The 12,101-nt window shown below is 35.6% G+C and overlaps 3 protein-coding genes across 6 annotated transcripts; 2 read left to right on the forward strand and 1 right to left on the reverse strand.

The window, feature by feature from the left end:
- Positions 1–717: 717 nt before the first annotated feature.
- Positions 718–2,796, reverse strand: LOC131009068 (uncharacterized). 2 transcript variants are annotated; one of them, XM_057936266.1, is made up of 3 exons: positions 2,418–2,794; positions 1,104–1,780; positions 718–1,042 (listed from the first exon to the last, which is right to left on the reverse strand). In XM_057936266.1, exons 1-2 carry the CDS (start codon positions 2,596–2,598, stop codon positions 1,125–1,127), a joined length of 837 nt encoding a protein of 278 aa, XP_057792249.1. In that variant the 5' UTR covers positions 2,599–2,794; the 3' UTR covers positions 718–1,042; positions 1,104–1,124. The 2 variants fall into 2 exon arrangements, with proteins under 2 accessions (XP_057792249.1, XP_057792248.1); XM_057936265.1 differs by having other exon boundaries at positions 723–1,780; positions 2,418–2,796.
- A 2,089-nt stretch (positions 2,797–4,885) lies between these two features.
- Positions 4,886–6,615, forward strand: LOC131009069 (dormancy-associated protein homolog 3). 2 transcript variants are annotated; one of them, XM_057936267.1, is made up of 3 exons: positions 4,886–5,172; positions 5,523–5,687; positions 6,321–6,615. In XM_057936267.1, exons 1-3 carry the CDS (start codon positions 5,058–5,060, stop codon positions 6,425–6,427), a joined length of 387 nt encoding a protein of 128 aa, XP_057792250.1. In that variant the 5' UTR covers positions 4,886–5,057; the 3' UTR covers positions 6,428–6,615. The 2 variants fall into 2 exon arrangements, with proteins under 2 accessions (XP_057792250.1, XP_057792252.1); XM_057936269.1 differs by having other exon boundaries at positions 4,889–5,172; positions 6,324–6,615.
- A 1,795-nt stretch (positions 6,616–8,410) lies between these two features.
- Positions 8,411–11,904, forward strand: LOC131009070 (folate-binding protein 1). 2 transcript variants are annotated; one of them, XM_057936270.1, is made up of 5 exons: positions 8,411–8,718; positions 9,792–10,150; positions 10,439–10,761; positions 11,154–11,328; positions 11,560–11,904. In XM_057936270.1, the coding sequence occupies exons 1-4, from the start codon at positions 8,646–8,648 to the stop codon at positions 11,287–11,289; spliced, it is 891 nt and encodes a 296-aa protein (XP_057792253.1). In that variant the 5' UTR covers positions 8,411–8,645; the 3' UTR covers positions 11,290–11,328; positions 11,560–11,904. The 2 variants fall into 2 exon arrangements, with proteins under 2 accessions (XP_057792253.1, XP_057792254.1); XM_057936271.1 differs by having other exon boundaries at positions 8,449–8,718; positions 11,573–11,904.
- The last annotated feature ends 197 nt before the right edge of the window (positions 11,905–12,101 follow it).

The raw sequence follows: 12,101 nt of genomic DNA on the forward strand, positions 1-12,101 counted from the left end.
GACCAAAAACCCGCAAAATTACAATTAAAAAAAAATCGCGGGACTATGAGGGTACCCTCATACCCGCAGCGGGTATCCGCTGCGGGTATTCGGGTACCCGCATCGGGGAAGAGGATCGGGTGAGGGTGCCGTTTTCGGCAGTTTTCGTCCCGCGGGTAGGGTACCCACGGGTACCCGATTTTCCACCCCTACAGTGACGAAAGTCTATTTAAAATTGAAATTTCCCATTATATAGGTGAGAACTTGTAGAAACTTCCATTTTCGTAGTAGTACTATATAAGGATCGTTTACTTTGAAATATTAGCCTTAATAGACAAAATTAGCATAGGTAGTCCCTTATTTACTTAGATGAATTGAAACTTAGGGATATCACAGTCCTTTATTATTTCTATTACTTAAGCTAGTTTTGATTGATTCATATCTCTTTGAGAGATTGGAGCAATCCTACAGTCGAGGATAAAAATACTCAATCAGATATTTTGTCAATCCATGAAAATAGGTCATCGTTTGTCATTTTCATTATGAACCCATCACTTTTTAATTTGTGGGGCCCTTTCTCTCACTAACTCTCTAGTTTATAAAATTAATGGAGTCATTTTTTCACTCACTAAATATACAACTAATTTTTTCTTTAAATTTGTATTGTCCTGCTTCAAACATGTTTTCGTAAACGGAAGGAGCATATAATAAATGATAGAATAAATTTCGCGATTCAAGTAATGTAAACCAATCAAATGAAGCTTCAAAATATATTAAGTGATTGCAACTTTATCCTTATATATAATTAGCATTTTTTGCCTTTTGATTTTGAAAGTGAGTGAAAACTACATTTAACCATAGATTAACCTGGACATTTTTATCCACCTAAGCATCAAAACAATAGGTGGAAAATTAAAAAAATTGAAATACTTCCTCTTAGAAGACTAGTCTATCTTTGTGGATCGTTGCAATAAAACAATGTTTTGCACAAACAGGGAGAAGAGTTTGATGGCAGCAAGAAGATGACATACAACAAGGACACAGTTCATATCAACCAGCAAATCTGTGCAGGAAATTGAAGACATCATGTGATTTATAATACTGAGGAAACAAAAGAAATGAACCTGAACATTTAGATGTAAAAGTCACCCAAGTTTTTGTACTAATGAGAGGCCACAAACGAGCACGACGGCGTAGATGGTAAAGTCCATAGACACTGCTCCAAGAACCTTCTGCATTAGCAGCCCCAACTCCAGAGCTCTCCCCAGTTGATCAGCCAAATCATTTCCACCAGCAGTAGGCGCGCTACTCCTCCTCCTCCCCGTCCTTGAATCAATACCCCGTGCTCCCAGAATAAGGCGACCAAGGACAATGGTCATGTTCGTTAACAAAAGCAGATAGAAGGGTCTGAGAAGTATGATGCCTCGGAAGCCCCCTACAGGAAGCCCCATATATGACGCGATTACTAAAACAGCAGCTGCTATAGAGCAAAACATACGAGTATTCTCTGAAGCTGCAACAGCGGATCTAATCTGGCCGGGTGTAAACAAGCTATGATGGGTCTGCTCAAGTTGGCGATCTTGTGCAGGTCTGTTATCGGATGATGGGATTTGAGATGATTCTTCATTGGTATCATGTAAGGGCTCGAGTGATCTAGATGGACTGCTCCCAGCATTATAACTATTGAGTTGAGGAGGCTCCACCGCCAGATCAGAGACAGCGTGGTTCGGCCCTTGTTCTTGTACAGATTCTTCATTTGGTAGCAATGAATTAGAGGCTGCATCTTCATGTGGAGAAGAATCTGCGACATCATTATGCAAAAATCTGAGTAAGAGCAAATAAGCACTCAAAGACAAATCAGTAAGCCAAGTTGCAACTCCAATTTAGACATGGAGAAAGCATCAATATGCAAAAACATCAACATCATCATCATCAGTTTAAACCCTAGAAGCTGTTTCCAATTAATCTGATACAAAAACTGCCGGTCTATCTGTGCTTTAATTTCCATATGCAGCAGCTTACTTCGAAACAACACCGAAATCCATTGGTCTAGATATGAAAGTTTCGAATTCCAAAGAGTAACAACAATTATAAAAGGTTGCATCTACATAAATCAACTAAATACCATTCTACAAAAGGATTTTGTAAATCGCATTTCATTATTTTCATCAACTCTAAAAGGTGGAATAGAAAACAAGCCCAATCAATATGTACCAGAGGAAAACACGAACAAATTTAATACTACCAATAGAAAGACCCTAAATAAAAAAACAAAACAAACAAACCCAATCCAAAAGAAGAAATAAAAGTTGGGCGAAAAATTGCATCAATTTCCGGCTCAAAACAACTCATTCAAAATTAGCCAAAAAAAAAACTGAACTCGAAACAAGGTTAAACACTACCAATTATAGAGAAAAGGGAAAATTAGCGGGGGATACCAGTGGCCGGGATTTGGGCAGGGGAAGACGTGGAAGAAATGGATTGGTCGGGGTCTGGCGGCAGGGACTGGATGCGGCCAGAGATTAGGGCGAGGCGGTCGGATCCCCGCTCGATTATACGACGTCGCCGCGCCTCCCTGGCGACGTGGTTGGGTCCTCCTGTTGTTGCCGCCGTCGCCATGGATTCCGGTGACCTAATTGAACTCAGTTGACTAATTATTTACTATATTCAGAGAGATTGCGCAGCGGTGATCTACTTGACTAGTTTTCTCCTTTATTCTCTTGAGATGAGATGAAAAAAAAAAAAAAAAAAAAAAAAAAAAACATAATTTAGTTAGTTGTAAGTTGTAAGTTGTAACTCTTCCAAGTTTGGGAGCCCAATCATAGTTGGGCCTCCATCTTATTTGATGTTCTATTTAGACACGTTTTCATAAACTACCATAAATATCTCGATAACTCAAGTTCTACACAAATTGGAATATTTTCAGATGCATCATAGAGATGATGACAACTATATTCATAAGTTTTATTTAGCTGAGGCACCCACTTTTGTGTGGGGTAGTGGTCTCGTCTGTATGCACATAGTTTTTCCATCTTTATGTGATGTAGATGTCTCGTTTACGTACGAATTACTTATTTGATTATATAATAGATAATTCTTGTAATTTTTTTCAAAAAAAGAAAAAAGAAAAAGGAATACCATTTTTGCCTCTAAACACTAAACTTATTAGTTACTTATCACACGTACATGCCCAAAGGTTAATATTTGAGCTGCTCAGCCCAACTCGGCAACTCTAATCCACAAGGCAAAGTCACGGCGGCCCATTATGTTGGGGGCAACTGTGACACCCACAATTAAGGATGTTTTGGCTAAATTTATTTTAAGGAAATTATTAAATGTTTTTTAGAGCTTAGTTTGTCAAGAGTTAATAAGATAGTATAGTTTTCCAAATGTTTAAAAGTTACTATTAGTATTTGAATAATTGAGCTTATAAGTTAGAGAAAGAAAATCATTGTTAGAGAAAGAAAATAAAAAAAGGAAGAACTTGAAATTATATATGATGAAAATAATAAATTATAGTTAAATAATATTCGTAAAATAATTCCTCTAAAAAAATATTCGTAAAATAATTGTTGCATATAAAAAATTATGAAAAATAAGTTGGGAAAGAGCCGAAGACGAACTTATTTTTTGATGAGCTTATAAGCTATTGAAGCTTATTTTATAACTTATAAATTATTTATGAACGTATTTTATCAAACACTTTAAAGAAGCTTAACTTATAAGCTAGCTTAACACCTACTTGATAGATTGTACTCCCTTCGTCCCAAATCTTCTGTCTGAGCATCCCATTTATAATGTATCAATCCAAAAAAGAAAATAATTTACTTTATTTATTATTTTTATCTATTTTCTCATTTACTTTATATCTTTATACTTTTTCATCACTCTCTATCTCTATTTTCATACACTTTCTCTTTTACTTTATCTATATTTTTTTAATTTGCTTATTCCATTTTTTTGGGACTTTATTATTGGGACGGAGAGAGTGTATTGTTAGAATATACTCCTTCCGTCCCTGAAATAAGTTCATCTTTTTCCTTTTTGGGACGTCCCCCAAATAAGTTCCTCTTTTTTTCTTTCCATTTTTGGACAACTACCCCACCACTAATAATACTTTATTTATTCTTATTTTCACTTTTTCACCATTCTCAATACTAATTACTCCCTCCGTCCCAATAAAAGTGGCCACTTTTTTTTGGGCACGGAGATTAAGAAGGAGATTGTTATGTTTTAATTGAGTGTGACCCACCAAAATTAGTGAGTAATTTTTAGAAAGTGGCCTACAATTGTTGACCAAATTAGTGAGTAATTTTGGCATTTTTAGAAAGTGGCCTACAATTGTTGACCAAATTAGTGAGTAATTATTGACTTAATTAAAGTAAACTTTTGTCATTTTTAAAAAGTAGCCACTTTTAATGGGACACTCAAAAAGGAAATGTGGCCACTTTTTTTATTGGGACAGAGGGAGTATAACACTTTTTCACCTTTTCACTTTTTCACTTTTTCACTTTTTTCTCCACTATCAATACACTTTATCACTTTTTCTTAAAACCCGTGCCGTCTCCAAAGAGGAACTTATTTTGGGGACGGATGGAGTAAATAAATATTTAGAAGATTCCAAAACTTTTATTGGGAGGCTGACTATGCTGTTAGAATTTATGATTACAGACGAGTGAGGATAACGAGTCCAATTATTAGGGAGATTTTAGACTTAAAAGTCCTCTATAAGCGTTTTACTAGTCACCTCACGTGACATGCTCCACATTGGCTCATCAAATACCGCCACGTTGGCGCCTAGCATTCGGCACTTAAACATCTCGCATCGATCTTATCTACTCCTCACGTGATCGATCGACCGTCCACGTCGCATTTATATCCCCAGATCTGATCCAATGGCTGCCATCTCGTCCCAATCCAAAATATCTGCTCGACTTTTAACGCCTCCGCCCTTTTAAATAGCACCACCATCGCATCCTGGGTTTTAGCAGCCGGCCGAAAACCTCAGTCTCAGTGACTCGGTAGCTTGCAAGCTCTTCGTGCGCTTGATTTGCTAACTTGCGCTGTTCGTGCGAACCATGGGGTTGCTTGACCACCTCTGGGACGACACCGTCGCCGGTCCCCGGCCGGATAGCGGCCTCGGGAAACTGAGAAAACACTCCACTTTTAGCGCGCGATCCAACTCCGGCAAGGGTACGGATCTCTTGCTATCTTGCGCCGCGACTTCGAACATTCATCTATGATTCTCTAAGCACGCTGATAACTTGAACAATCTGATCGGCTTAATTATGCGCCTTTTAATCGTAATTTGGGTGATAAAATGAGCGGGAACTAGAAATAAACTATATATAGTGTTTTTTTTCGTTCGGATGTTTCATTTCGTAGCATCGATAACTTTTTTGTGTTAGCTAGGAAGTTTGTCAGCTTTCATTAGTTAATTTGTTGAGATTTGAGATTATGCGTGAATACTTAGTTTAATCCTTGGTTTTTTTTTTTGTTTTTTTCCTTCTTCTAAAATTTGATCGTGTTTTGATCTGAATCAGAAGTTGAGAACAGCAACATACAATCGTTGGGAGGGGAGGCTGCGGACGATGCAACTCGAGTGACGAGGAGCATAATGATTGTGAAGCCGCTGCAGGCGAGCCTGCAGAAAGATTCGCCGCCGGTTTCCCCCGCCGGAAGCACACCGCCGGTGTCCCCTTTTGGCGGTGAGCTCCTCGGATCAATTCCTTTTTTAGCTAGCTAGTACTAGTATTTATTGCTACACATTTTTAATTATGTCGATACTCAAAAATTCAATCGCTATATGGTCTCTCTAGAAGAATCCAACGAGGGTAAATAGGTCATTTGCAATCTAGGAGGGGTAATGTGGTCTTATGATAACTCAAAATTTTATGACAATAATAATAATAATAATAAGTTGATAATGCAAGGGCCCGACGTGTTGGTTGAGTTAGGTACAATCATTTGGTGTTATTATGAGTGGAGTCTTCGAGATAGTGACATTATTTATTTTGTGGAACATTACGTGTATCGCACTGCTTTGCTAAATAATAGCCCAGTCTATTATGTATATATGGTTAAACTTTATAGTATGTTTATTTTGAAATAAACCCTCTTATATTCATGCATACCACCTACTAAATAGAATATGTAACCTAAATCTTAATTATACTATTTATAGTAAATTAAACCATCACAGTTTCATCCTCTTATTCTCCTGCTATAATATATTTTTATAGTAAAAGATATCCGAGTTAAACAATTCACACTTTATCCCATACTTCATCGAACGAAAAACCCTTATGCTCATATGAATTAGTGATTATGGTGATTTGCAGGAGGAGGAAGAGAAGCATTCCGGTTCAGGCGGGGGTCGGGGTCGTTTTCATTTGAGAAGGCTAGTGGAGTGGGACCAAGGAGCCCTCCTCCTCCTTACGACCTCTGAGCTGAGCATGTTTGTTTGAGTGAGAGATGAATATCTGTGGAAAAAGTTTTGTATATATGTAATGTGGGGCGTGTGGAAAGCTAGCTAGCTTGTTTGATGCAACTATGGAGCTTATGAGTTTAGGTAGTCAGACTTCTTGTGCCTCTTGTTTGCGGATTTCCTCTTTTATATAAGCATATTTAGCAAAATCTGAATGCCACTTTTTGCCTAGCAATGGTTTGGTCGCATCAGATTCTATATATCGCATAACTAGTTTTTTGTTGCATTAATTGTTGAGTTAATCTTTGTCAGTTTGAGTCACTATCTCATCTTGTGAGGGTTTTTGATGTAGTTTTAGAATCTGTAGGTAATGTCATATCTCGATAATCCGGTGTTGGGATAATTAAATTTATTAGTGAAATCGTAGGTTCTAGAATAATTCGAACTGAAATCGTTGACATACCAAGTGTGAGCTAATCCCTCCATAATTTGTTTCAAACGATCACTTACCTACTGTGGGCATACATAATGTGTCCATCATGATGTGATAATTGTAATTATAGTAAGATAATTTTAATTAGAGTAAGATTTATTAAAATTGTCACATCAGTGGTGGACACGTTATGCTTGTCCATGGTGGGTAGGATCGGTTCTGTTATGTTCGACATGTAAATTTAATGGCAAGTTTAACCGGCATTTAGGATTTGCAAGTAATAAATGAGGGTTTGAACGGTGGAAAACTGTTATGAATTTACAGTTCCGTTTGGATTAAAAAAAGAAGAGCGCATCAGAAATTTTGTTGTGTCCCCAAAACTTCCTTCAATAATTGCATTAATTTTCTTTTGTTTTTTCTCTCTTTTTGTATATTCTCATTTATTTTCTTATTTTATTTTAAAAAATCTTGTAGTTCGATTAACAAGAAAATATTTAAAATATTATATATCCATAGATCATATGTAAAAATATTAATGAATTTAAAATTTGAAAATTAAAAACGTTTGAAGTTCAAACTAAATTACTTTTATCTCTCCTCTTTGAGTTAAAAATATTTCTTGCCTATCTTCTTTAATATATTTTTTTCTTCTTTTCTAATATTATTTTTTTGTTTTGTTTTATTTTTCTTTAGTTCCTTTTGGTTTATTTCTTTTGTTTATTTGCACGATTTTATTTTTCTGTTTGATTTTTATTGAATTATAATTGTGGAAGTATTTGTACTATTTTTTTGTTATATTTTTTAAAATTAATTACTTAAATACATATCAAAACGGTGGTAAACTACAACTTACTTAAATCACACGAGTTAACATAAAAGAATATATATTAATCACTACATAATCAAATTATAATGATTGTTAGTTGGTTGATTTTTATAAAACGAAATTCATTGTGATCGAAAAAGTTATTTTTCGAGTTACCCAAATTCATTCATACTTATCTATTTTCATACATTTTAATTTTATAAAAGACTATGTTTTCTTTCAATAAGACAATGCAAAAATAAAAAAGAAAATGACACCACTAACAAATTTGACTACTAATACAAATTTTATACGACAAATTAAACTATATATCTACATGAAACTTAATAAATATATGACCACAAGTAATCGTTTTGTTGATTTCCCTATTAAATACTTATATAAAGGATTGAGTAATTATAAAATATAAAGTGGACATTCTCGTAGGAGATCACCTTATCATACAATTTAATTAATGATTCATATCGCACATTTATTTAAAATTATCTTATACCTTTTAAAAAAAATGTTTATTTATTTATTTTATATTTGTTTCATACAATCACTATTTAAAATACCAAATTACTAAAAATTGAAAATTTTGATTCCTGCATCGCACACGATAGTTTTTATAGAAGTAATATAAAGCGAAATGCTCAGTGAAGAAAATACTAGTAATATAAATTTCAATTTCGATAGTTTTTAAGTTTTTATAAAATAAAAGCAGTATAAAGTGAAACGATTCGGTGAAGAAAATACTAGTAATATAAATTTCAGTTTCGATAATTTTTTGACAATTGACCAATTTAGGGTTTATTTTTAATTTTTAAGCAATAGTGACTATGATTATGACTGTATGAGGCAGTGAATTTTTCCCCAAATTCGAAAAACAACCAGTCAAGGCCATGGTCAGCTTGCACGATAGTCTCTTCGCGATTCCTTTGTAGTTTATGCCTCAAATTCAATACTGAACTCAAGAAAATAGATAATCGAATATTGTAATGAGGAGATTGCACCATTTCTGCATCTTCTTCTTCCTCAACTCCATCAATTTTTGGTTCCTCTGCGCCTATGGTGAGTGTTATTTTGCCCTTATTCGATCTTCACTTGATTTCAGGTGGTTGATTTTTTCTATGGAAATATGTACTTATGTTTGTGGAGCCTGTCGCGTTTAATGGCTATTGTTTTTATTCTGAAACGATGTGTGAAGTGCAAGTACGAATTATGTTTTCTGATTCAAGTTGTTCATCTGGTTCCCAAATCTCAATATAATGAAATTCTTAGGGATTGCGTGATTCGATGATGAGGCTCAAGATCGTTGATTTATGATATGCCTAGTTAGCTGTTATTATGTTGATTCTGTTGGGATGTAGTGTTAGCATATTGTTGCATCTGTGTACTAGAAGAGAGTGAATGCACTTCTTTCAAGAAAAAAAAAAAGGATGGAGAAATGGATAGAGTAGTTGGGTTTTAGGGTTTTAACTTCCAGCATTCAAAGATTGTAACATATAAGAATGCAATGATCCAAAAGCATATTAATTTTCTATATACGACATTACTTGTCGTATTTCCATGACGCGATCAATTTTCCTCCAGAATGTTGCTGTATTGTGAAAACGTGATAAGTTGCACGCTATCTTCTAAAATCGAAAGTGTACCATGCACTATTTATTTATCATTTGTCGTCTATGTAGTGGGAAGAGTCATGGCTAGTATTGAACACAATCTAGTACTTCTTTTGTGTTGGATAAAGATCACATGTTTGCCAGAGCAAGAGTAAATATCAGTGCATGAGGGTTGTCTCCTAAACCTGAGAGCTAAGAGAGATAATCAGATCCTTCAGCTCCTATGACTTATTAACATTATCATGAGAAAAATCAATTGATCAAATATTCTTTGTTGGTAAATGAGGCAAGATTAGGAAGTCTCCTGCATAAACAGAAGTCTCAATGAAGCAATGTATTGTTTGTTAAATATTTAAGGGGTTAAGAGACTCTAGAACAGTAACGTTAGATGAACATCGTCCAAGAATATAACCAGAAATTTTTTGTAGGGAAAATTATGTTTCTAAATGGAATGAAAAAACATCAAAAAGCTCAATTAATTATGTACAAGTGCATTATTAATTTGGGTTGATCTTGGTGCAGGTAAAACTAGTGAAGTTTGCATTTCTCCTGGTGGTCGATTCCCCCCATTTTCAAATGTAGGCAAGCCCCCCAAGAAAGCAAGCAAAGGTCCCAGAGATCTTACACTTTGCAGGGTTTTCCGCAAAAAGACATGCTGTGATGTAACTCAAACTCACCCTGCTTTGCTATCCATCAGGAGACTTGCATCATCTGGAGAAGCTAGCCAAGAGTGCTTGCAACTATGGGAATTCTTGGAATGTTCAATCTGCGACCCAAGGGTGGGGGTACAACGAGGACCTCCTAACATCTGTGCATCCTTTTGTGATAGGGTTTATGAAGCATGCTCAACAGCATACTTTGCTATGGATGGAAAGACACAGGTTTTTTTGTACTTTCAGTTATTTTACATTTTTTGCAATTTCCTCATACTCTGATCTATTATATGGGCCTATGCTTTGAAGTTATCCAAAATATAGTTAAACCTCTCATGCAAGAGCTCAGGGTGCTTTAGTGTTAGCTTGGCTTTGCTAAAAGTGATAGTATTAGTACACAATGTTGGTATATTGAACGATGGTTTGGGAATAATAGTACTATTTCGTTTTAAATGTTAACCTGGCTTTAATTTATAAATTTGAAGTAAATTTGCTGATTGGACAATCATTTTTCAGGTACTAGCACCATGCGGAGTAGGTGACTTTGTTTGTGGTAGAGCTTCAGAGTGGGTCTCTAATGGAACTGAGCTCTGCAATGCTGCAGGTTTCTCTGTCAAGCCTCTCGATGATCCTGAAGAATCATCATGCTATGGTGGGAAGGGTAGTCTCGATTATATTGCAAATTCCTGGAAATCTTCACGTTCCGAGATTGTACGCAGAGAACAGAAAACTGAGGTTGTCCAAGATTTTATGCAATTAATTGCTGATATGCCATTAAGCGAGAGAATTTCTTGGGCTGTTGGAGGAATGGTACTTACAGCTGGACTTCTGTTTGCAAGGTCAGCATTATTTTTAGGGATTTATTTATAATTTCTGCATATTTCTGAGACACCACACACACAAACTCTGAATCTTGAATGTAGCCCTTTAATGTTACATTAAGAATTCTAAAAGAATCTGCAATCATGAGTGGAATTACCTCATTCAGAAACGGAAGAAAAAAACAAACTTCCGCTGCTTCTAAAGCATCTTCAATTAGGTCAAAATACTGCATTCTTCCTTTAACCCTGATATCAACCTCATGCTAGTGTATTGGGATTGTAATGTCTTTTGTTCTTTATTGATGTAAAATTCTAGTAATACTGATACACATAAATAAATCAGTATTAGTCCTCCATAAGAATATTGAAGTATTATTATGCTGATCATATTAGTTCAACTGATGATGCAGTCGAAGGAAGACCACCGGTCAACGCCAGAAGCAAGCAGCCATCCAGCGCACGGCAATTGCAAGGAGACTAGGAACGAGGATTTCCCCTCCTGCATCCCCTGTTAGCCACGGAAACAGAAAGACTGTCGGAAAATGAGTGCAAAACATATCTGTATATACTTTTCCTTTGTTACAGGTGAGTAGGTTACACAACATGCCAGCCCATCCTTCTTCCTCTTTGCAATTTTGGCTATAGAACATATTCTAGATTTGTAATACCCCTTGTTTAGTCTCCTTTTGCAATGCTAATTTTCTTTCATCATACATGAACAACATCTTTCACTTCGGGTATTAGTAAGTGCTTAGTCAATATTCTACTTGCACGTTTTCTCAAGATTACATAGACTAAACATAGCTCATCTTTCAGTGCTCTTGAACAGGGCACTCATACTAACTGGAAGCGTGAGATCTACATTCGACTTTGCTGATTATTACATGACTTGAAGATCACCACCACCCTCCCGGTTTTAAAGAAATCATGTTCTGAAGCATGGAGGAGCTGTGTTTGAACAGCAGACCTATTTACTTGATTTGTAGGAAATGAGAGTGGCCCTAAAATGATCTTTGGTGTAATATGCTGAGCTTTGTTCAATAGATAATGTCTCGTGCCATTGTCGTAAACCAGCTAGACAAAGTAGAGTGTTGTGAGTGTTGTTTTAAAGTGACATTTAAGTGGATGATGCCCAAGTTAACGAAGTTTTGCTTTATGATCTTTTCTCTTCACAAACAATTCCTCTCTTGCTCTAAAATTTATGATAGCATGTAACAGTACCAATCAAGTTATGATTTTATAATACGTAATCAATTTTGGTTCTAAACGCTTCTTTAAAATGAATGATAGATTCTTATCCACAACAAGAAATTAGATTTTTGTTGCTGTGATATAATTACTTGATTGAGATACACAAC

This window comes from Salvia miltiorrhiza, chromosome 2 (assembly GCF_028751815.1).
Source record: "Salvia miltiorrhiza cultivar Shanhuang (shh) chromosome 2, IMPLAD_Smil_shh, whole genome shotgun sequence".
NCBI lineage: Eukaryota > Viridiplantae > Streptophyta > Magnoliopsida > Lamiales > Lamiaceae > Salvia > Salvia miltiorrhiza.